The sequence below is a fragment of the Taudactylus pleione genome, unplaced genomic scaffold (genome assembly GCF_031769625.1).
Source record: "Taudactylus pleione unplaced genomic scaffold, aTauple2 ptg000428l, whole genome shotgun sequence".
In the NCBI taxonomy this organism is placed as follows: domain Eukaryota; kingdom Metazoa; phylum Chordata; class Amphibia; order Anura; family Myobatrachidae; genus Taudactylus; species Taudactylus pleione.
The window spans coordinates 1304348-1327780 of NW_028284830.1; the positions used below are offsets into that span (position 1 = coordinate 1304348).

At 45.2% G+C, this 23433-nt stretch overlaps 1 protein-coding gene across 1 annotated transcript; it reads right to left on the reverse strand.

Annotated features, from left to right (window-relative positions):
* Positions 1-698: 698 nt before the first annotated feature.
* Positions 699-23329, reverse strand: LOC148506080 (uncharacterized). Its single transcript, XM_088447285.1, has 9 exons — positions 22974-23329; positions 20642-22391; positions 19149-19210; positions 16968-17122; positions 13573-13800; positions 13262-13319; positions 11068-11957; positions 10761-10858; positions 699-758 (listed from the first exon to the last, which is right to left on the reverse strand). The coding sequence occupies exons 1-9, from the start codon at positions 23327-23329 to the stop codon at positions 699-701; spliced, it is 3657 nt and encodes a 1218-aa protein (XP_088303411.1).
* Positions 23330-23433: the final 104 nt, after the last annotated feature.

The window sequence follows — 23433 nt, forward strand, 5'->3', positions numbered from 1 at the left end:
TGTGTACCCAGCCGATGTCACGTGCCGCGGGCCACGGCATCGACACGTGCGTACACGCTTGATGATGCCGGGAGCAACGACGGTGCAACAGCATTGGGCAGCATGGCCCCCGCAGCCGATATCACCCGTCGGACCCGCATGCGGGTCCGACGGGCGATGTAGCTGACAACACACAGGAGCGCACATCCTCAGCGACATAGCAGGTACACGCTGCCAGATGTGGATGGTATGTCATCTAATTAATCAGATTGGACAACATATCGACTAGTATGTACCTAGCTTAAAGGGGAAGTCAATTAGCTGTGGGACTCACTGTGGGTTTTTATCTCCCAATTTAAGAGCCCAGGGCTATGCTACTGCCTCAGGAGGGTGCGATCAGAAATCTGTGTTAAGTGCACCCTCGGGGCTTACAGCGGGCTTATGGAGCGCAGTAATTGCATAGGTCCAGGCACTTAACCCAGAATCTATGCTTTACCGTGCATTACCGCAGAATATAATTGATTAGCTCCGGCCACTTAACTCGGGAGCTATAAGCCCACAGTAATTACTGCAGCTAATTGAATTCTCCCCTAAGAGTGGAAATTACTACTAATATGGAGGATCACAGCTTCCAAGCGGTCATCACTTCTTCAACCTCAGATAATTTGCTGCTGATTTTTTCCTACTCACCCTCTCGCCATTTTCATGTTGATTTTTTTTCAAACGTTTAATCCTCCATTGATATTCACAACAGCGCTAAAACTCCTGGTCTGCGCAGCCTGAAGGGAAAAATCAGGTATCATGAGCCATTTGTTAGAACTGGTGTTTTAATTATACCACCAGGGGTCAGTAAGGGGTTTGCCTCCTGTTACCTGCCCCTGGTAGCGCACTTTATGCCAAAGGCACAGGAAAACTCTGTATAGGATTAGGCAATAGCGTCTAACAGAATAATGGCAAGTAATAGTGGTCTTAGTGGATGGTGGTAATAATGGAGGGTCCCCGCTTGCTACATGGAGGAGCTGGACGAGCAACATGGGATTATCTAAAAACAGAAACCTCTTTAAGAAAAACATAAGAAGGATGTGTTTTTGCTTAATTTAAAGGGGTAATATACTTTCTTATTGAGGCAGGATCGGAATGTAAACTACTGTGAAATGGTTGCTATCATAGGGGCGAGAACAGGATTTTCAAGGACATAGGACCTCATTCAGAGGCGGTCGCAAGAAGCAATCGCTCTCTCTGAATGAGGGCGGGCGCTTCTGTTTTTTTGCTGCGGCCTCCTGGTCGCAAGCTAAGCTGTGGCTTACCACCCACAGTTTAGCTAGCGACCAGGGTCATGGTCGTGATGGTGATCACCATCGCGACCATCGGGGCTTGCGACCAGACCCTATAGTTGGGTCTGGGCACTCGCAAGCCCCAGGGAGCTTCCTGCTCTGATCGAGCAGAAAGCTCCCCACTGACATCAGTGCGGCCGCCCACAAAATGGTAGGCGTTCCTTAAGGAATGCCTCCATTTTGGAAACCACCCCCCTGGCCCGCCTACAAAAAGGGGCGAGCTGTCGATCAACATCGACAACCGCCACTTTTGTAGCGAGCTCTGGAGCCAGAGAGAGTTTCTCTCTCGCTCCGGGGCTTGCGCACGTGCAGTGCGGCCGCTAGGGCCACCCATCGACCCGGTTGCGAGCACATCGGTACTTGCGACCGGTTCTGAATGACCCCCATAGTCCCCCTCTTACACAAGTGCCACATAATATTTACATAGAATACATAGAACATACACAATAGCAGGGCTGTAACTAGTGTGGTGTGACATGCCGCGGCACAGGGGGTCGCAGGGCAGGGGGCACTGTTTGGAGGCACTTGTAGATTTTCTGTTTATAATCAATCTCACTTGTAGCTTCATCTTCTTTTATCCCAGGCATCTCCTGGCTGCTGATCTATGTAGTGTGTGGCTGCAGGGGATTGGATGTGTGGTTGCAGCCACTACATATATCTGCAGAGCTGCAATGGTTTTAAACTGACAATTATAAGTAGCTTTATATAGTTAGAAGAATACACATGCTTACTTTGTAGGAGCAGATAGCTTCAATGTGCCTGACTGCAATGTGAGAGGTGATGGGTTTTAGTCCTGGGTATGCCAGTTTTGAGAAATGTGTGTCTAAAATAAATGGGTTTGTAACTAGAGGTGCACATATGCTTCTGTGCTTACAGGAGTCTTCCTGTCTGTCAATGTGAGAGGTGCTTGGTTAAAGTCCTGGGTATGAGTGCTAAGAAATCTGTGATTTACAATAAAGGATAATATGACTAAATGACCAGGATCTCTCAAGTTAAGTGTATTAATGTGTTATAAGAGGATTGGTGTCCAAATCCACTTTTTTAAAGTATAGCGGGGGAATTCAATTGTTAGCGCTGGGCGTCTAACTAATGGGCGTCTACTGGAGCAATTCAGTTGCTCCAATCAGATGCCCATTACTATTTTACATGCCCGAAAGAGCAGGGTTTAGCCACATAAAGCGGTGATCCTCGTCTAAAATCCTTCTTTGGGTAAAGTCCTGGTTTGGGCGCCAAAAGTAGGGACTTTTCACACACTTTCCTAACACCTACTGAGGCTGCGAGAAAAATGTGATCGCCGCGGCTAATGGGCGTCTGATTACAGCAACAATTGAATTGCTCCGATAGACGCTCATTAGTTAGATGCCCAGCACTAATAATTGAACTCCCCCCTAGGTGTTACACACACACACACAACACATATATATATATATATATATATATACCTGCAGGACGGCGGCACTCACAGGACTTGATATCACAGGAACACTAGGTCAATATATTCCAACGTTTCAATCCCTGAGGAAAGTCTTGATTAAAAGATTGAAATGTTGGAATATATTAACCTAGTGTTCCTGTGATTTCAAGTCCTGTGAGTGCCACCGTCCCGCAGATTTATACATACTGAGTGAGTTGTCTTACCCAGGGAGAGCACCAAGGTAAGCTTTCCTTTACAATATTGGATTAGTGCCGGTCTTTTGGACAGATATATATATATATACCACATAGAGAGATACTGCTGAAGCATGATCGCATCAACCCGCGATCACATGACAAAATACAACTGTCAATCAACCAAAAGTAAAAAACTATAGATGCTAATACCACATCAGATACTGTATAAATATATACCCCTCTGCATATCAAGGGAACTCTGGGCAAGTCAGGACCATAACTAAATAGCGGTATAACCTGCACATTAGCAACCCTAAACACCCTTAAAGCCATGCTTATGTTATATACAATACAAACACATATAAATAAAGTTAATTAGATTGAAAAAGCCAGCCAGCCAGCCCTATAACCAAAATAAATGTAACAATCTATGATGTTTCAAATACCCAGAACACCCAAAAACAATATTAAAGAAATATATATATATATATATATATATATATATATATATGTTGACTTGCCCGTGTTCATTGGTCTATATGTGGCTTACTACTCGGCCGTTTCGGGAACGAATGGCCAATCACAGATGTTCGGTTCGACAAGCCTTGGCCACGGGAGCCACGAATAAACCAGTAGCGCACCATTTTCTCCAGGAAAGGGCACTCACCGGAAACATTAAGGTGCATGGTGATTGACTGGCAACCCCCACTAACATGGGTGGAGATAGAGAACTGGCACTGAAACGCTGGGAGGCTAAATTGATTTTTGATCTTGGTACAGTAGCCCCAAGGGGTATAAATTAACAAATTTCATTTAGTGTATTTTTGTAATGAGTCTATGTTTTATTTCTTTAATATTGTTGTTGGGTGTTCTTGGTATTTGAAACATCATAGATTATTATATTTATTTTGGTTATAGGGCTGGCTTTTTAAATGTTATTAACTTTATATATGTTTGTATTATATAATTCACAGGCTTACTTTGTAGGAGCAGATAACTCCAAGGGTGTGAGAGGTGATGGGTTTTAGTCTTGGGTATGACAGTTTTGTGTGTTAAATAAAGGGGTATAGCTTGGTAAGCTATGCTTATGTTTTATTTAAGGGGGTTGTTTTGAGCAGTTGTTGAGTATTTCTGATGGCTGTGGCTTCTTCTTGACATAATTCTGCCTTGACAAAGATCTGACATATAGACCAAACGTCAGACAATATGCTCTGACACTGGTGGTACGTAACTAATAAGGGATGTTTTATTGTTGCAATGGGGAGTGCCCTCCAAGTACTATATTTTTTCTGCATGTGAATCTCATTAATTTGGTTGTTACACTGAGGTCGCACCTCAGCTTGATGGATACAGGGGGGGGAGAGAGAGAGAGAGACACAGACACACCTTGGGGTAAGTAGCTCAGTAGAGAGGTCAGTGGTGCGGTGAGTGCATAATAAAATAATACAGATCCACACGTGTCATGTGCATTTCATCCTCCTGATGAAGTCCAGCCAGTGCACATGTGATGAAACGCGTTGAGGTGGTACCGTGATGACCTACACACTTTGCTGCCTGGATTATGCATTTGGGCTTCAGCAGATAAGCCCTATTTTCTGATCTTACATGTATGTTTGGATATTATTTATTAAATGTTATTTTTTATATACTACTTCATGGTCGCTTTCTCCATTTTTTTATAACCCCAATCTGAGTAGCATTGTGGACGTCAGGACAAAGTGAATTACGTCCTTGGTACGAGCACATGTACTTTATCTCTGGGACTATGGTTCTCTATTGATCACAGAAAGTTTTCACAAGCACTTAACTCATCACCTTGAGTGGTTTTTCTTTGGGTTACACAAGAGTGCAATGCATTGTTCTCATGCGCCAATAAATTATATAACGTGGGAGTCACCCTAAAGGTTATTTGTCTAAGGACATTTTTTTCAAATGCTTATATATATTTTTTGTTTCCTGGATGTTGTTATCGGGATCCTCTAGGAAAAGACCTGAAAAAAAAAATCTCCACAAATACACAGAGACTCTTTCGTATATTTTATAGTTTTTGTATCTTTTTAAATCACCATTTAAGAATGAACATGCTGCACTAGATGTCGCTGTTTTCTCACACTTTTTTAGATATCTTACCTTTGGACGGCTTGCACAACGGTCCTGTTTGAAGAAATAAGAGCTGACACCCTTATCAGGGGAAGTGTTTGCGCATTGTGTGGACCCAAAGTACTGTAGTCACCACATTTAAGGACTTTCCAAAGATTGGGTCACATTATAAGGATTAAGCGCTGGTCACTATTATTATTGTTTTATAATTTGTTTTATAATAATTTATGTTTTATAAATTTATTTAAAATTATTTATTTTATAAATTATTGTTTAATAATTTATTATTGATTCACAGCTCCCTGATATTTGTAAGTGCAGGAATTTGGGTTTATGTTGGGTGAAAGTGGTGACCTCATCATTAGGTGTCCATGGCCTCATGAGGTCTGCTCCACACTCGAACCCTACCATCAGCCTGAAATAAATGGAACCGTGACTCATCGCAGCACACCACATGTTGCCAGTTCTTCAGGGTCCAATTAGCGACCAGGTGAGGCGCTGTGTCCAGTGTCGTAGTGTTAACAGGGGCACTCTGATGGGTCTTCTGCTCCCATATTCCATAGAAGCTATACAACGCTGCACTGACCTGCTGTATATGCGTCTGGTACCCCCTGCACTGAATGTGGATGTGAGCCAGTGTCGCTTGTCTGCTACCACAGACAGTTGTGGTCACACGCCACTTGTCACGAACATTAAGCACCCGTGGTTGGCCACTGCGCTGTCCACGGTGGGTGGTAATACCTTCCATTCCCGGTACACACATGACACCATAGATTGAGGAATGTTGAATGTCCGCACAATATCGGAAATGGAATGTCCCATCCGTCGGGCACCCACTATCATGCCCCGTTCAAACCCCGATATTTCACATCACCTTTCCATGAGCAGCCTAGCCGGTGCTCAAATTGACTCACGAGATGTCAGATTACAACTGATGCAGGTCTGGGCATTTCCAAAAATCACAGTATGGTGACTTCACCTACCTTTACCTTTACATACTGCTATCCCATGACTTTTGGCACTCCAGTGTATATATATATATATATATATATATATATATATATATATAAATATATATATATGTATATATTTTGACAAGGATAACATACACTGGGTAAAGGCCAAAACGGCAGGTTTTTTATTTTCCACAAGTCAAGTCGTTCACGTGGTACAACAGCAGTTCACAGCAGGTTACAGCATAACACTTGTTCTGGCAAAGTTGTTACAGACTCCAGCGGCTCCTAACGTAACCCCGCACCCCCAGCCTATCACCCGGGCAGCTGGTCTTAGCTGCAGTTCATCTCTGACCTTAACGAAAACCTGGACTGGATCCATGTTCAACTGCTGTTCCACATTTAAACAGGTGAAATCCTGCTGTCCCTGCCACAATATATGTGTTCTGATATTTTTGGGGGGAATTTATATATCTACAGTATATGGTCGGGTTGGGTACGGGATGCCGGCAGTCAGAATCTGGTCACCAGCATCTCCACAGGGATAGTATACTGACACCTGTTGGTCTGTAGATTCCTAACCAGAGGCGGATTCACCGCTATGTAATGCAGGCGCGCGCTTAGGGCCCGGCGGGTCCCAGGGGGCCCAGCCGCGGCCGCCGACAGGGATGTATAATAAATCAGATGGCATTTTGCTTGCTGCCACCGCCGGGAGCTAGATACAGTAGCACCAGCACACTGCCTAGTCAGTGACATGTCCGTCTCCTCCTCCCCTGCACTATGTACACGTGACACGCACGAAGAAGCGGGAGAGAGAGGAGAGGAGCCGGCAACACAGGATGGAAGAAGACAGCGAGGTCACACAGTGCGCGCTGCTCGGCTACTTAATAAAAGGTGAGGTGGCTGCTGTCAGTACCTTTAGTTTTTACGATCTGAGGAGAGCTTATCGCAGGGGGTGTAATTATTATTAATAGTTCTGCTGTTTAACAAATTCCTGGGGGAGGGGAGAACTGCCTTCAGACCCAGCTAGAGCAGGGGCATGGCATGCTCCCTATTAGTTTGCTATAGTGCATTCATAAACCCTACTTTTTCCCCGCATGGTGTGAGCCAGACAGTGGATCTTCCACCTTCCTCTGCACAGCAAGCACGTCCCTCTCCTTCCTCCATGGCCACACTGCCATACTGCCCTGTGTGACTGCACACCTCCCCTTTTCCTGTGCTCACCAGGATTAGGGCTTTACTGCGTAAATCTGTGAGTATGCTGATGTACTTTTGACTGTGCACTGTTATATACTGTAGTAAGAGAGAGGAGGGTGGATTTATTGCTATGCCATGTACAAGGGGAGTACTATTAGCATATGATCTGCTTCCCCACACGTATGTGTAGCTCTATATCGCTGCTCTGATTTATATCTCTGCAGCAGGGAAAGCTACACAAAGGCATTCGTCTCTGTGAAAGGTAGTGATAAGGTTCTGCTAAACTGCTGTCTGTGTATTTATGAGAGTTATACCCCTTTTACACCGGAGCTAAAACCCGGGTTTTTGAAGGGTTAACCCGGGCAGCTCCCTGGTGTAAAAGGGCAGAGGGTTGGATCGCCGGGTCGAGTGACCCGGCAATCCAACCCAGGTAACTAGCAGGGTTTAACACGGGCGTAGCCCGTGAAACCCTGCTATGGGAACAGCGCTCTCCGGGTCACGAAGACCAGGAGTGCGCTGCTAGCTGGCCGATTGGTCCGGCTTCAGTGGCACTTGGAGATGACGTCATCTCCAAGCGTCCACTTTCACTCCACAAAAGCCGGGTCTATGCAGACCCGACTGCGGTGTGAGCGGCGCTGACTCGGGTCAGCGCCGGCAAAATTCCGGGTCTAATCCGGATAGGAACTTTGTTCTAACTCCGGGTCAGACCCGGAATTTAGGTGGAAAAGGGGTATTACTGACCTCAGACCTGCCCCCTCATCTCCTCCCCATCACACCCCTTCTACTTTCCATCCTCTTCTCTTCCCCTGCTTTTATTAATTGATGACTGCCACCCTTAAGCTGCCCATCCACTACTAGATGCGGGGACGACGGCACTATTACGACATCATAATCGTGCCGTCGTCCCCCTAAGGGGTGAAGTGCAGACACTGAACGTTCAGACGTTAAGTCTATGCAGATCAATCATCCCCGAACATGGCAACCTGATGGCAGTCGTCAGGTTGACCATCATGTTCGGGCGATGACAGATGTTAAAAATGACCAGCGGGCACGCGCATTGCTGGTCGTTTTTAACATTTTACTGCCCGATTTGCGGACGATTTGCAAGCGATTGCACGATAACAACGTCGTTATCTTGCAATCGCCTGTCAAAATCACCTAGTGGATGGGCGGCATTATACTAACAAAATGGATTTACCTTTTAGCAGAGCCGTAACTAGACTTTTTGGTGCCCTGTGCCAGAAAGAGCATTGGTGCCCCCCTCATTTTTCAAAGGTTCGGGACATAATGCACCCAAAAAAGGGCCATGGTTCATGGGGAAGGGCCAGGGAAGAGATAGGAGAGGCCAGGAGATGCTGGGGATGAAATTTGAGGAAGCTACAAGCAAGAATGACAATGAACAGAAATTTGACAGGCCCAAACAGCGCCCCCTGACCTGTGGTGCCCTGTGTGATGGCACCGGCCGCACTACCCTAGCTACGGCCCTGCCTTTTAGTGTGGAGCCTAGACAGGTAATAAGGGCTCAATTTAACAACAATCCATATTATCAGTGGCATATTATGTTTAGTATCGCAGTAATGCTAGCAAATATGCTATTGGTATTTAACATTATTGACCCCTCCGGCAAGGTCCAGCGACGTCCTCCACGCTGTTGCTGGCAGCCTAATGCTGCCAGCGATGGGCTGTCGTGTATTGCATATGCCAGGTGGCCAGTCTGTGCATGGGCATTACACTTTCACCTGGCGGTGATTCGGGTAACAAACAGAAGTATACTAAGTTTACTGCTGTTTATTAAATACTGAAAGGATGACATAACCCCTTTAACACCAAATATTAAGTTTCCCCCAGATGTATCACAGAGGGACCAGAGCAGATATCTCCGATACCTGCTGCTATACCTCCATTCCCGCTGGCAGCCGCATCCCCCATAGGTTTCTATGGGGAGATGGTTAGCCCACATCTCCAATTGTTAAAGGACTGCACATGCACAGCTTTCCATCTGCGAGTCCAATGGTCATGATGGTTGCGATGGTGATGCCAGGCTGCAACCACGGTCGCAATGCTGGGATCACAGATGCAGCAGGAGGTGCCTGTTTCCCACAGACACCATGTGCTGCATTTGCATCTGAGATGGACAGAATTGCACAGCTGCTTGTGTGCGGCTCTGCCGTTCCGTCCATCTATGAATCAGGCCCCCTGTCCATGCAGAAAGCATTCAGATGTTACCTATTGGGTAGTTCCCATACTTTTTTGAATCACAGCACCCTAGAGTATCAGCATTTTTTTCACGGCACCCCTAATGTTTAATATTTTAAAAAGTTGAACATAAGGAGGAAAAATTACAAATAATGCAAGGGGAATAACTCAGGAACGTAAATAGTGTTCAGGATTGTTTAAGGAAGGGGGGCCCCAAATCGGTGTCTTGCTTAGGGCCCCATGAGGTCTAAATCCGCCTCTGATCCTAACCCTCCCCCTCTCCCTACCCCTAACCTTCCCTCCCCGCAACCTAAACCTAACTCTCCTCCTTGCAGCCTAAACCTAACCTTCCCTCCCCGCAAACTAAACCTAACTCTCCTCCTTGCAGCCTAAACCTAACCTTACCTCCCCGCAACCTAAACCTAACTCTCCTCCTTGCAGCCTAAACCTAACCTTCCCTCCCCGCAACCTAAACCTCGCTCTCCTCCCTGCAGCCTAAACCTAACCTTCCCTCCCCGCAACCTAAACCTCGCTCTCCTCCCTGCAGCCTAAACCTAACCTTTCATCCCCGCAGCCTAAACCTAATCTCCTTCCCCCCCGCAGCCTAAACCTAACCCTCCCCCTCTCCCAAATACTTACCGTTGGGATGCTGGCGGTCGGAATGCCGAAACCGGGATTTTGACAGGTGTCAGGCTTCCGGCATTGGCATTCTGAGTGCCGGAATCCCTTTCGGTCAGTATTATGACCGTATCCCATATGGTCTAGCCATCACTGAAATAACTATTTCTGTATACAGATTTTATAATAATATATTTTTCTTAGAGTTTGATGTAAATTCAAGACAAATACCAGATTTATTTTTACTTTACAGTAGGTGAGAATATTTTAATCTTTCTCCACTTCTATGACATATTGCACAGTATTTGTGTGAGCAGTGTTTTTCAGAACTTCACTCGCTCCGGGGCTCGCTACAAGACGGGGCGGCTGTCGATGTTGATCGACAGCTCGCCCCGTTTTGTATGCGGGTAGGGGGGTGGCTGGACAAACGGAGGCGTTCCCGAAGAAACGCTTGCCGTTTGTGGGCGGCCCTACTGACATCACTCGTGATGTCAGTAGTGGACTTCCTGCTCTATTAGAGCAGGAAGTCCACTCGGGCTTGCGAGACCTGAGACCCTACCACAAGGGTCTGCTCGCAAGCCCGATGGTCGCGATAATCACAACCATCGCCAAGCTGCCCGCTAAAGCTGCGGGTGGTCACCCACAGCTTAGTGAGCGGCTTGGAGGCTGGGTTACAAAAAAAAAAAAACGCCCTGATTCAGAGCCCCTCTGAATCAGGGCCATAGTTCATTTTACATTATCAGTTTGTATTCTGAAGTTTACAGTCACTTACCAAGCAGATAATAAGGGGCATCACGACCACTACTGCAACTAACAAGCCAATCAGAGCTCTGGCGTAGACCGGGATTGACTCCTCTGCAGCCACAATGCCTGTTCAAAGACAATAACATATAAACACAATGCAGCAGTTTTGTAACATCCGCAATGTGTCTGTGTTGTGTTTTCTTCACAATAATCTGCAGACATCAGTACAGAGAACTTTACAGTGTTTCCTCTTCTACATTACATTGGTTCCCTCTGTCAATAAAGCATCTTAAAGCAATCATTCCCCATTTCACAGAAATTCATTAGTCTCTTACCTGCAGTTGTCTCTGATGATAAACTTGGTTTCTGGGGAGTAGTGGAAAGTGCATTGTTTACTTGGGTTGTGCGCCTATTCATTTCACTAGTAGCTGTTGTTGTGGTACCGGGATACATGGATGTGAAATTAGGGAGTGCGTTACTTACAGAAGAAGTGCTAGCAGGTGTAGTGATTGCAGTATAAGGCGTAATTGCTTTGTTGTTATTGGTAACAGGCAAAAGTTCAGTTGCCCCAGAGATAGTGGTGAAACGGGCAGGATTCTCTGGTGTAGTAGTTCCTGTAATAGGAGAAGTTGTCGAAGATAGCTGTTCACCTGGTTCCCGTAAAGGAGTAGTTAAGCCAGGTGTAGTGGTACCAGTGAATGGAACAATTGTGCCAGGTGTATTGGTACTAGTGAAAGGGACAGTTGTGCCAGGTGTAGTGGTACCAGTGAAAGGAACAGTTGTGCTAGGTGTAGTGGTACCATTGAAAGGGACAGTTGTTCCAGACGTGGTACCAGTTAAAGGGATGTTTGTGCCAGGTGTAGTGATACTAGTGAGAGGGACAGTTGTGCCAGGTGTAGTGGTACTAGTGAGAGGGACAGTTGTGCCAGGTGTAGTGGTACTAGTGAGAGGGACAGTTGTGCCAGGTGTAGTGGTACTAGTGAAAGGGACAGTTGTGCCAGGTGTAGTGGTACTAGTGAAAGGGACAGTTGTGCCAGGTATAGTGGTACTAGTGAAAGGGACAGTTGTGCCAGGTGTAGTGGTACCAGTTAAAGGGACAGTTGTTCCAGATGTGGTGGTACCAGTGAAAGGAACAGTTGTGCTAGGTGTAGTGGTACCATTGAAAGGGACAGTTGTTCCAGACGTGGTACCAGTGAAAGGGATGTTTGTGCCAGGTGTAGTGATACTAGTGAGAGGGACAGTTGTGCCAGGTGTAGTGGTACTAGTGAGAGGGACAGTTGTGCCAGGTGTAGTGGTACTAGTGAGAGGGACAGTTGTGCCAGGTGTAGTGGTACTAGTGAAAGGGACAGTTGTGCCAGGTGTAGTAGTACCAGTAAAAGGAACAGTTATGCCAGGTGTAATGGTACTAGTAAAAGGGATGGTTGTGCCAGGTGTAGTGGTACCAGTGAGAGGGACGGTTGTGCCAGGTGTAGTGGTACTAGTGAAAGGGACAGTTGTGCCAGGTGTAGTGGTACTAGTGAAAGGGACAGTTGTACCAGGTGTAGTGGTACTAGGGAAATTGACGGTTGTACCAGGTGTAATGGTACTAGCGAAAGGGACAGTTGTGCCAGGTGTAGTGGTACTATTGAAAGGGACGGTTGTGCCATGTATAGTGATACTAGTGAAAGGGATGGTTATGTCAAGTGTAGTAGTACTAGTGAAAGGAACAGTTATGCCAGGTGTAATGGTACTAGTAAAAGGGATGGTTGTGCCAGGTGTAGTGGTACCAGTGAGAGGGACGGTTGTGCCAGGTGTAGTGGTACTAGTGAAAGGGACAGTTGTTCCAGGTGTAGTGGTACTAGTGAAAGGTATGGTTATGTCAAGTGTAGTGGTACCAGTGAAAGGGACAGTTGTGCCAGGTGTAGTGGTACCAGTGAAAGGAACAGTTGTGCTAGGTGTAGTGGTACTATTGAAAGGGACAGTTGTTCCAGATGTGGTACCAGTGAAAGGGATGTTTGTGCCAGGTGTAGTGATACTAATGAGAGGGACAGTTGTGCCATGTGTAGTGGTACTAGTGAGAGGGACAGTTGTGCCAGGTGTAGTGGTACCAGTTAAAGGGACAGTTGTTCCAGATGTGGTACCAGTGAAAGGAACAGTTGTGCCAGGTGTAGTGGTACTAGTAAAAGGGATGGTTGTGCCAGGTGTAGTGGTACCAGTGAAAGGGACGTTTGTGCCAGGTGTAGTGGTACCAGTGAGAGGGACGGTTGTGCCAGGTGTAGTGGAACCAGTGAAAGGGACAGTTGTGCCAGGTGTAGTGGTACTAGTGAAAGGGACGGTTGTGCCAGGTGTAGTGGAACCAGTGAAAGGGACAGTTGTGCCAGGTGTAGTGGTACTAGTGAAAGGTATGGTTATGTCAAGTTTAGTGGTACCAGTGAAAGGGACAGTTGTGCCAGGTGTAGTGGTACTAGTGAAAGGGACAGTTGTACCAGGTGTAGTGGTACTAGTGAAAGGGATGGTTGTGCCAGGTGTAGTGGTACTAGTGAAAGGGACGGTTGTGCCAGGTGTAGTGGTACCAGTGAAAGGGACAGTTGTGCCAGGTGTAGTGGTACTAGTGAAAGGTATGGTTATGTCAAGTTTAGTGGTACCAGTGAAAGGGACAGTTGTGCCAGGTGTAGTGGTACTATTGAAAGGGCCAGTTGTGCCAGGTGTAGTGCTACTAGTGAAAGGGACAGTTGTGCCAGGTGTAGTGGTACTAGTGAAAGGGACAGTTGTGCCAGGTGTAGTGGTACTAGTGAAAGGGACAGTTGTGCCAGGTGTAGTGGTACTAGTGAAAGGGATAGTTGTGCCAGGTGTAGTGGTACTAGTGAAAGGGATAGTTGTGCCAGATGTAGTGATACTAGGTATAAGTGTGGTGGGAGAGCTAAGGGTACCAGTTGGAGATACAGCGGTTGTACTGGTTGTTTTTCCTATCATGGTGGTTCCAGGGCTTATTATTGTAGTAGATGTAGATGGTGAAGTTGTTGAAGTCAGTCTGGTAGATCCAGATGTGCTCATTTCTGTATCTGTAGTTTGCATAGATGTTGTTGGAGCTTTAAAAGTAAAGATACAATATTTTGTTATCCACAATGCCACGTACTATGAGCTCTCTTATCTCATCTAAATTACAAGAGGTTCATTTTTAAATTTATGAATAAAGCGTATATATCGCAGGCACAAAGGCATTCTATATCAAATGACATTTCTGGTAGTTGCCCAAAATGTAATTTTTCCTCTGCAACATTTATACACAATGTATGGCATTGTTCCAAGGTTAAAAAGTTTTGGCGTAAACTCCATAATTTTATTGTAGATATAACTAAAATTAATCTCCCTTTTTCTTGGGCCTCATTGTTACTAGTAGATTTCACTTTGTGGATTGATGCATCTTTACCTAATAAATATATACCGATTATTTCCATTATAATCACAATAGCCAAAAAGAATATTTTACAAAAGTGGTTATATCCTAACCCGCCATCAATTACAATGGTAAGAACTGAATTATTAGCTACTGTATATTATATTTTGAGAGGAGGAGAGCATTGACTAATATAGAGCAAGGAGTTGCCCGATTCCATAAGAAATGGGAATTATATATAGATTATCTTCCATTAGATAAATCTACATATATAATGGAAATTTTCGAAAACACATCATGGTCATTGATGCGTGACCTTACTTGAAAGATATAAAGTATTATACTGTATGATATATAACAGTGTTGGCTAACCTTGACACTCCAGCTGTTATGGAACTACATAACCCAGCATGCACTGCTACAGTTTTGCTATTAGGGCATGCTAAAACTGTGGCAGGGCATGCTGGGATATATAGTTCCACAACAGCTGGAGTGTCAAGGTTAGCCAACACTGATATAAAATATATTTCTCCCTGCTCCACACCTCCTTTATTTATTTATTTATTTTTTATTTTTATTTTTTTCTCTTTCTTTCTTTTTTTTTTCTTTTCTCTGTTATAAATAAAATGTTGGTATAGTACTTCTATTATTTTGAAATTAGTAAATTGTTTATTATAATATAATTATATTAAAATCTCTTTGTTTGGTGTATTGAGATTATTTATATTTTACTATGTGAAATTATATTTCAAGTTGTATTCTCAATATGTTTACTTTTACAATGCTAATAAAAAATTGTTTAAAAAAAAAAAAAGTAAAGATACATTCTTGTTACACATTTATAGCTGTGACACCTCTGGCAATCATTACATCGTTACTCTTGTTTAACCCCATCACCAATGAGGTGGTTTTAACTCCTATACTTAGTGCCTGATTCGGAGATGGACGGACTTGCTCAGCCACACACAAGCGACAGATCAAATACCGTCAGCGGCAGCACGATGGGTCGAAATCCCTACTGCAGCAGGTAAGTACTCTAACCCTCCCCTCTCCCTACCCTAACCCTCCCTTAGTAGTGTCTAACCCTAACCTCCCCCCCAGTGCCTAACCTTAACCTCCCCCCAGTGCCTAACCCTAACCTCCCCCCCGTTAGTGCCTAAACCTAACCCTCCCAGGGTGGTCCCTAACCCCCCCTAGTGATGCCTAACCCTAACCACCCCCTTTCCCTACACTAACCCTCCCTGGGGGTGCCTAATCCTAAATCCCCCCAGGGTCCCTAAAGCTAACCCTCCCACCCCCCCCCCCGCAGCTAGACACTAAAACACCTGGCTTACCTTCGTTCGGTATGCTGGGTTTCGGGATTTCGGTGTGGTGCTAATGAGAGGCATCGGGATTTCGACACCTATCTTTGGTCCCATGCCGGGATGTGAGTGTCAGGATATCGTCAGGCGGGATAGAGCTCGCCGGTATCCTGACCGCATCCCTTATTATTATTACCCTTTATATGGCACCACAAGGAGTCCACGCCTTGCATAGTATGTAAGCAGAAGCAGTGCAAACAACAGAAACAAAAATGCAATAGACATACAGAAGACACATTGCGAAACATTGGGTACAAGCTAACTAACCATTGCTGCACATGGAGTCATAATATCCACAAAGGCAGCGCTGGCTGAACACAAAGGTGTGGTGCTGTTGTTAGCAATGGGGAAGAGATGATGGGAGACTAAAAAACACATGAGGGAAGAGGGCCCTGCTCGTGACAGCTTACAGTTTGGTGAGGAGGGGCCCACTGACTGAGGTGACACAGAGGGGAGAGACAGTGAGTGAGGCGTATAGAGTTGTGGGTTAGGATGAGAGCTGGAAGGCTTTAATAAAGAATTGGTTTTTGAGAACCTGTTTGAAGCTTTGGATAGATTTTGAGAGGAAGAGAGTCCAAGAGGTTCCAGCCGTCTCTCTCTGGCACCTCGCGACCACCAACAGTGCAGGAAATCGTCGATATTAGGTTATCATAGATAGCTGTGATGTGAGTAGTTGCATTTATCACCGCTAATTGAATACCCCCTTAAATTGTAGTGTATTAAAAAGATTTTTCAGTACTATCTACCCCTCACTCAATCATTCATGGGCATAGGGTCACAGCTAAATTGTGACAACAACGCAGACATTGCACAATTTGAAATTTTTAAATGTAACAGAGCATCATATTTTATTAGTTGTATTTTATTTAATAGTTATCAAACCAACTACCCCTACCCGGGCAATTCAGCCCATTTCACCATGCTCATGATTGCCCAGTAAACAGATGTCTGTACATACCAGACTGAGGGGTCTATTTACTAAGCAGTGTTAGGAGACAGAGTGAAAAGTGATAAGGTGCCAGCCAATCAGCTCCTAACTGCCATCTCACAGGCTGTGTCTGAAAAATGACAGTTGGGAGCTGATTGGCTGGCACCTCATCACTTTTCACTCTGTCTCCTAACACTGCTGATGACATCACACAGTGGGGTAGATGTATTGTATGTCGATATGGGGAAAAAGTGGTATCAGCGCACGTTATGTGGGCTGATACCTATTCTCCCCCATGTATTACTGAGGGGTTGGGCAGTAAATACATCCACCTCATTATATCATAAATCACTCTCCAAAAATGATACAGTGATCAAATACAATATGCCAGTACAGCGACCTTAAAGCCTATTCCTATAATATAGACCTCTTTCTACACTAGTGTACAACATAACACATTCCCAAAGGTCAGATAAGGAGCAATGGTGCTGCCAGCCATTAGTATGCAGCAGGAGCTGTATGCAGGTGTGCTCATGGATGTAAACTGTGTATGGGACTCTGATATCTCACCATTAGTTGTGGTATTGGAAGAGACGATAACAAGGTCCATCCTTCCACCATTCTTCTTCACTTGATTCAAAAATTCTTCCTGCAGGATTTCGCTTGATGGCACCACTGAGTTATTTGGGAACGCTGCTTGATTTACTGTTTTCACCGAGCCATTCCTGGGGGGATAAAAACCACAAACGCTTGTTATTATGTACAACTAGTTTCTTGGGGCTCTATTCATCATGTTAATTATCAGGGTCCCCGATAATTAACATTCCATCTCGCAGCAAATCATCATTGCTCCGGTGAGGAGACAGCTGATGCGAAAATCATCTGTCTCTCCCGAGTCCTTCGGAGCAGTGACACTAGTCACTCATACGTGTCTTGTAGGTCATGCATGTGTACAAGAGCCCCAGCAGCCGGCGGAAAAAGCAGGACAAGGAGGGATCTGAAAGTATCCCTTTTTGCGACCCGGGACTCCTTCCCTTAGGGAAGGAGCAGGTAGCGGGAGCACTCACCATCTGAAGATGGCGAATGTTCCCGCAATTAATCTCTGAAAATATTGTATTTTCGGAGCATGATGAATTTCTAGTGTATGGGGACAGCGGGCCATTCCAATAAGCAGGAGATACCCATGATATCTCCTGCTTTACCTTCTTGTTGAATGGCCCAAAAACTTATTTTCTACAATAGCAGGTGAAAATGGTCATTTGTTCATAGAAATGAAGTGATGATGAATAGAGCCCTTGGGCCTGATTCTCTATGGATCGCGGCTGCGATTATGCCCGCAGTCTCACTGCGATAGTATTTTAATCCATTGCGATCGATATGCCATAGCAGCATTACACAAGGACCCCCACCTTACCTTACACACATCCGTAAACATTAGCAAGACTGCAAAACCATCGGTAACATGGAGTACCATCGCAGCCTCACGCACACTTGCACAAGCTCTGACCTTACTCAGGAATTTCTAACTTCATCGCACGCTACGTGTACTCTAGCTGTGTATGGCATCGCGGTGGCTACTTTATGCACGCCCCTGTAACAGCGTTTGAATGCACTGGCACGCCTGCGTTTCGCTGACCACCACCCACAAACGGCAATTCCTGTCAATCACTCTGCGATGGGTCTGCGTAGTCACTGGCCGGTTCGATGAATGCCCAGAATGCAACAATCGGCCGATTTCATGCGTAATCGCAGTAGCGATCCTTGCTGAATCAGGCCCTTAGTCCCTTGCAGCAGTGAGCTCCCCAGTCTGTACTCTTGGCTTAGCACTCGCTAACGTTTCATACATCTGTGTTTTACTGAGTAAACTGAACATAAAGATATTTCACAGTACAAACTGTAGCCTATATTCCCTGGTGCGCAATGCGGCAATTCAGTCTATTGGGTAGCGGAGTGCAGGGACACATTTTCTGAAACAACTTATGTGTGCTTGTGACGGACTCTCTGAAAGTTGGTTGAACATTGGCCTTAGGGGTCAATTCAATTAGCCGTGAGGGGGGCAAGTTGCCGCTGCAACGGCATGGAAACGCTGCCAAAGGCACCGCAACTCAGCCCCTTTGCGACCCAATCTCACCTCAGACTCATGGATTTTTGTACACAGCTGCACTTACACTGTAGGGGGACTTGAATGGACCCCTTAGAGTTGGATGTATGACTGTTATGTCAGATATGTATTTTCGTGCAGTGTATGCACATAACAGAAGTAGGCATTTGGCCATATACCTTATTAGTAGTTTGTGTATGTGTGATGTCCGGGATAATGTCGGGAGTTATGATTTAGTGGCCGTTGTATCATGTACAAACTTAATTGGTGTATCTATAATGGGTGCAGGGTTTGCGGTGCACACAGGCCCCTGGGTCCAGGGGGACCCACTCCGCACACCCTGCACCCATATAATTATTATACTTACCTCTCTGGAATCCCGCATCAGCCGGTGTTGCAGATTGAATTTACTGGAAAATGCTGTGGGTGCCATGTTACCGGAGACCTGTGCATGCGCAGAGTCTACTGCGCTGCCAGATTTATGGGGGGGCCGCACAGAGGCTGCACACAGACCCTCCTCTTATTTTAAACCACCCCTGACACACTTATAAGATAAAATAGTATGGAACCAGAAGACCTATTTAATACAGGTGGAATATAAATTAACAATGATGAATTACTGTTTAAATTGTTACAAAGAACATACTTACATGAACGCAGTTGTTACCACATACTGACACAGGGGGTAAATCTCTATTATCACTTGTAGTCCCTGCACGAGAATAATTATATAGAAAATCAGTTATCAGTTACCTGGTAATACAATTGTACCACACAACAACTCTATATAATATATATTGTACATATCGCTATTGTACCACACAACAACTCTATATAATATATATTGTACATATCGCTATTGTACCACACAACAACTCTATATAATATATATTGTACATATCGCTATTGTACCACACAACAAACTCTATATAATATATATCAGGGCCGTAGCTAGGGTAGTGCGGCTGGTGCCATCGCACAGGGCACCACAGGTCAGGGGCGCTTTTTGGTCCTGTCAAATTTCTGTTTATTATCATTCTCACTTGTAGCTTCCTCCTATTTCATCCCCAGCATCTCCTGGCCTCGCCTATATCTTCCCTGTCCCTTCCCCATGAGGCCATTCCCCTTTTTGGGTGCATTATGTCTCTTTGAAAAAATAAGGGGGTGCCAATGCTCTTTCTGGCACAGGGCACCAAAAAGTCTAGTTACGGCTCTGATATATATTGTATACATCGCTATTGTACCACACAACAAACTCTACAAATATATAAACAATTTGTAAAGTTCAGTTACATTTTATATTATACTATTGTCTCCCTGACAGTACTCTTCATGTCAGAGTTTATCCATATTGCTCAGGCAGAGACTAATGACTCTTGGCCTGATTACTGAGGTAGGAATAAAGCAAGAAAGAGCAAGTAATTGTACCTGGACAAGCCATGCTGCACTGCAATACAAGGGGTTGCAAATACATTTATTTTTTTTACATGCAGGGTAAATACCGGCTGCTATTGCATGTAGCCCTCAAATGCTGGACAGCTTTATTATTACACTGCAAATTAGATGTCAGTTTGGACACACCCCTCCCACATCTAACTCTCTCTGCACATTTTAAATCTGCCCTACATGCAGTGCAGCATGATATTACCATGTTGCAGTTAAATCCCTTTTCTAACTAACCTCAAAATCCTGTTTTATTGCACGTGAGCGCCCATTAACCCAGGATTTTTGTCAGTGGAAATGGGTCAACCTGGGTCCAGTCTCAGGGGAATCCAACCCTGGTAGCTAGCAGGGTTTTACCTGGGAAGGACCCAGGTTGTGCGCAGTGGAAACGAGTATCCCGGGTCATCCAAACCGGGTCCCGTTTCCAGCATGGGGAGATCGGCACTTGGAGATGATGTCATCTCCAAGTGCCGCCTGAAGAATTCTACTGCACACAAGTGCAGTGTGAACGGTGCCAACCCGGGAATAAACCAAATCGATGCCACAGTGTAAAAGGGGCTGTCCACGGTATGACCCAGTTTGGAACCATGTTCCAAATCCAGGGTCAGATCAGAGACTTTAATGTAAAGAGGCATGACTCGCCTTTTCTTGCTTTATTCCCGACTTAGAATCAGGCCATCTAGATTCATCGCAGACTCACCAGTGTTTCAGTCTTATTCCTTAGCATAATGTAGTATGGGTCCTCTGGGTTTAATAGTCTTGAATCAAACTCCATATTTATGATTGTATAGTTGAAATTTACAAAAGTAGTAGTAGTAGTAGTAGTTGTCTCAGGTTTTGGCTCAGTCGTAGTTGCAGGTGTTTGTTTCATTGTTGTCTCTTGTGATATAGTCATAATTGAAGCTGGTGAAGTGATCGCTGATGTAATGGTAGAGATAATTGTTGTTGGTAGTTTCATAGTTGTGTGTGTACCAGTTGTCATTGTTTTTGGTGCTGAGTATACAGCACTTGTCAATCTTCCTGTAGCTGTTGGTGCAGAGGTTGTTGCCATTGTTGCCGTGGGTGTAGTAGTTGTTGCTGTTGTTTCTGCAGTTGTGGGTACAATGGTTGTTGCCATTGTACCTGTAACTGTGAGTGTAACAGTTGTTGCCATAGTTCCTGTGGCTGTAATTTTAGTTGTCAGTTTTTCTGTAGCTGTGGATGCAGCAGTTGTTGGCATTGTTCCTGCAGCTGTGGGTGCAGCAGTTGTTACTGTTGTTCCTGTAGCTTTGGGTTCTGTGATGGTCAGTGTTAATGTAGTTGTGGTTGCAGCAGTTGTCAATGCTTCAGTAGCTGTGGGTGCAGCAGTTGTCAGAGCTACTGTGGTGGTGGGTGAAGAGGTTGTTGCTGTTGTTTCTGTAACTGTGGGTGCAACAATTGGTTCCATTGTTTGTGTTTCAGCAGTTGTTGCTGGTGTTCCTGTAGCTGTGGTTTCAGCACTTGTCAGTGCTTCTGTAGCTGTGGGTGCAGTAGTTATTGCTGTTGTTTCTGTAGCTGTGGGTACAACAGTTGTTGCCATTGTACCTGTGGGTGTAGCAGTTGTTGCTATAGTTGCTGTAGTTGTGGTTTTAGTAGTTGCCAGTGTTCCTGTAGCTGTTGTTACAGCAGTTGTCAATGCTTCAGTATCTGTGGGTGCAGCAGTTGTTGACATTGTTCCTGTAGCTATGCTTTCAGCTGTTGTTGGCATTGTACTTATAGATATGTATGTAGTTACTGTTGTTCCTGTAGCTTTGGGTGCCATGGTGGTTAGTGTTCCTGTCGCTGTGGGTAAAGCACTTGTCAGTGTTGTTGAATCTGTGGTTTCAACAATTGTCAGTTCTTTTGTGGCTGTGGGTAAAGAAGTTGTTGCTGTTGTTTCTGTGGCTGTGGGTGAAACGGTTGTTGCCATTGTAACTGCAGGTGGGGCAGTTGTTGCCATAGTTCCTGTTTTTGTGGTCTCAGCAGTTGTCAGTGCTGAAATAGCTGTGGGTGCAACAGTTTTTGCTGGTGTTTCCATAACTGTGGATTCAGTATTTGTCAGGGTTCCTGTAGCTGCCGGTGTAGCAGTTGTTGCCATTGTTCCTGTAGCTGTGGGTGCAGCAGTTGTTGGCATTGTTCCTGTAGCTGAAGGTGTAGCGGTTGTTGGCATTGTTCCTGTAGCTGTGGGTGCAGCAGTTGTTGGCATTGTTCCTGTAGCTGAAGGTGTAGCAGTTGTTGCCATTGTTCCTGTAGCTGTGGGTGCAGCAGTTGTTGGTGTTGTTCCTGTAGCTGCAGGTGTAGAAGTTGTTGGCATTGTTCCTGTAGCTGTGGGTGCAGCAGTTGTTGGCATTGTTCCTGTAGCTGCAAGTGTAGCAGTTGTTGACATTGTTCCTGTAGCTGCAGGTGTAGCAGTTGTTGCCATTGTTCCTGTAGCTGTGGGTGCAGCAGTTGTTGGCATTGTTCCTGTAGCTGTAGCAGTTGTTGCCATTGTTTCTGTAGCTGTAGCAGTTGTTGGCATTGTTCCTGTAGCTGCAGCAGTTGTTGCCATTGTTCCTGTAGCTGTAGCAGTTGTTGGCATTGTTCCTGTAGCTGTAGCAGTTGTTGGCATTGTTCCTGTAGCTGCAGCAGTTGTTGCCATTGTTCCTGTAGCTGTAGCAGTTGTTGGCATTGTTCCTGTAGCTGCAGGTGTAGCAGTTGTTGCCATTGTTCCTGTAGCTGTAGCAGTTGTTGGCATTGTTCCTGTAGCTGCAGGTGTAGCAATTGTTGTCATTGTTCCTGTAGTTGTGGGTGCAGCAGTTGTTGGCATTGTTCCTGTAGCTGCAGGTGTAGCTGTTGTTGCCATTGTTACTGCAGTTGTGGTTTCAGCATTTGTCAGTGTTTCTGTAGCTGTGGTAAAAGCAATTGTCAGTGTTTCTGTAGCAGAAGCAGTTGTCATTGCTTCTGTAGCTGTGGCAGAAGCAGTTGTCAGTGCTTCTTTAGCTGCAGTAGAAGCCATTGTCAATGTTTCTGTAGCTGCCAGTGTAACAGTTGTTGCCATTGTTCCTGTAGCTGTGGGTGCAGCAGTTGTTGGCATTGTTCCTGTAGCTGCAGGTGTAACTTGTGTTGCCATTGTTACTGTAGCTGTGGTTTCAGCAGTTTTCTGTGTATCTGTAGATGTGATAGAAGCAGTTGTCAGTGTTTCTGTAGCTGTGGTAGAAGCAGTTGTCAGCATTTCTGTAGCTGTGGTAGAAGCAGTTGTCAACATTTCTGTAGCTGTGGCAGAAGCAGTTGCCAGTATTTCTGTAGCTGTGGTAGTAGCACTTGTCAGTATTTCTGTAGCTGTGGCAGAAGCAGTCGTCAGTGTTTCTGTAGCTGTAGCACCTGTAGCTGTTGGTAAAGCAGTTTCTGCCATTGTTTCTGTAGCTGTTGTCTCAGTAGTAAGAGTACCAGATGGTGGTGCAGTGGTTGTACTGTGTCTGGTTAGTGTGGTAGGTGTAACAGTTGAACTGTTTCTAA

Bases quoted from the DNA above. Each gene is read 5' to 3' on its own strand.
- LOC148506080 (XM_088447285.1), bottom strand. From the start codon at position 23,329: ATGGCAGAAACTGCTTTACCAACAGCTACAGGTGCTACAGCTACAGAA. The intron at 11,958-13,261 runs GTCCCTTTCACT...CCCTCTCACTAG, and splicing joins CCACTACACCTGGCACAACC to TATCACTACACCTGGCACAA. The intron at 10,859-11,067 runs GTAAGAGACTAA...GTCTTTGAACAG, and splicing joins ATCATCAGAGACAACTGCAG to GCATTGTGGCTGCAGAGGAG.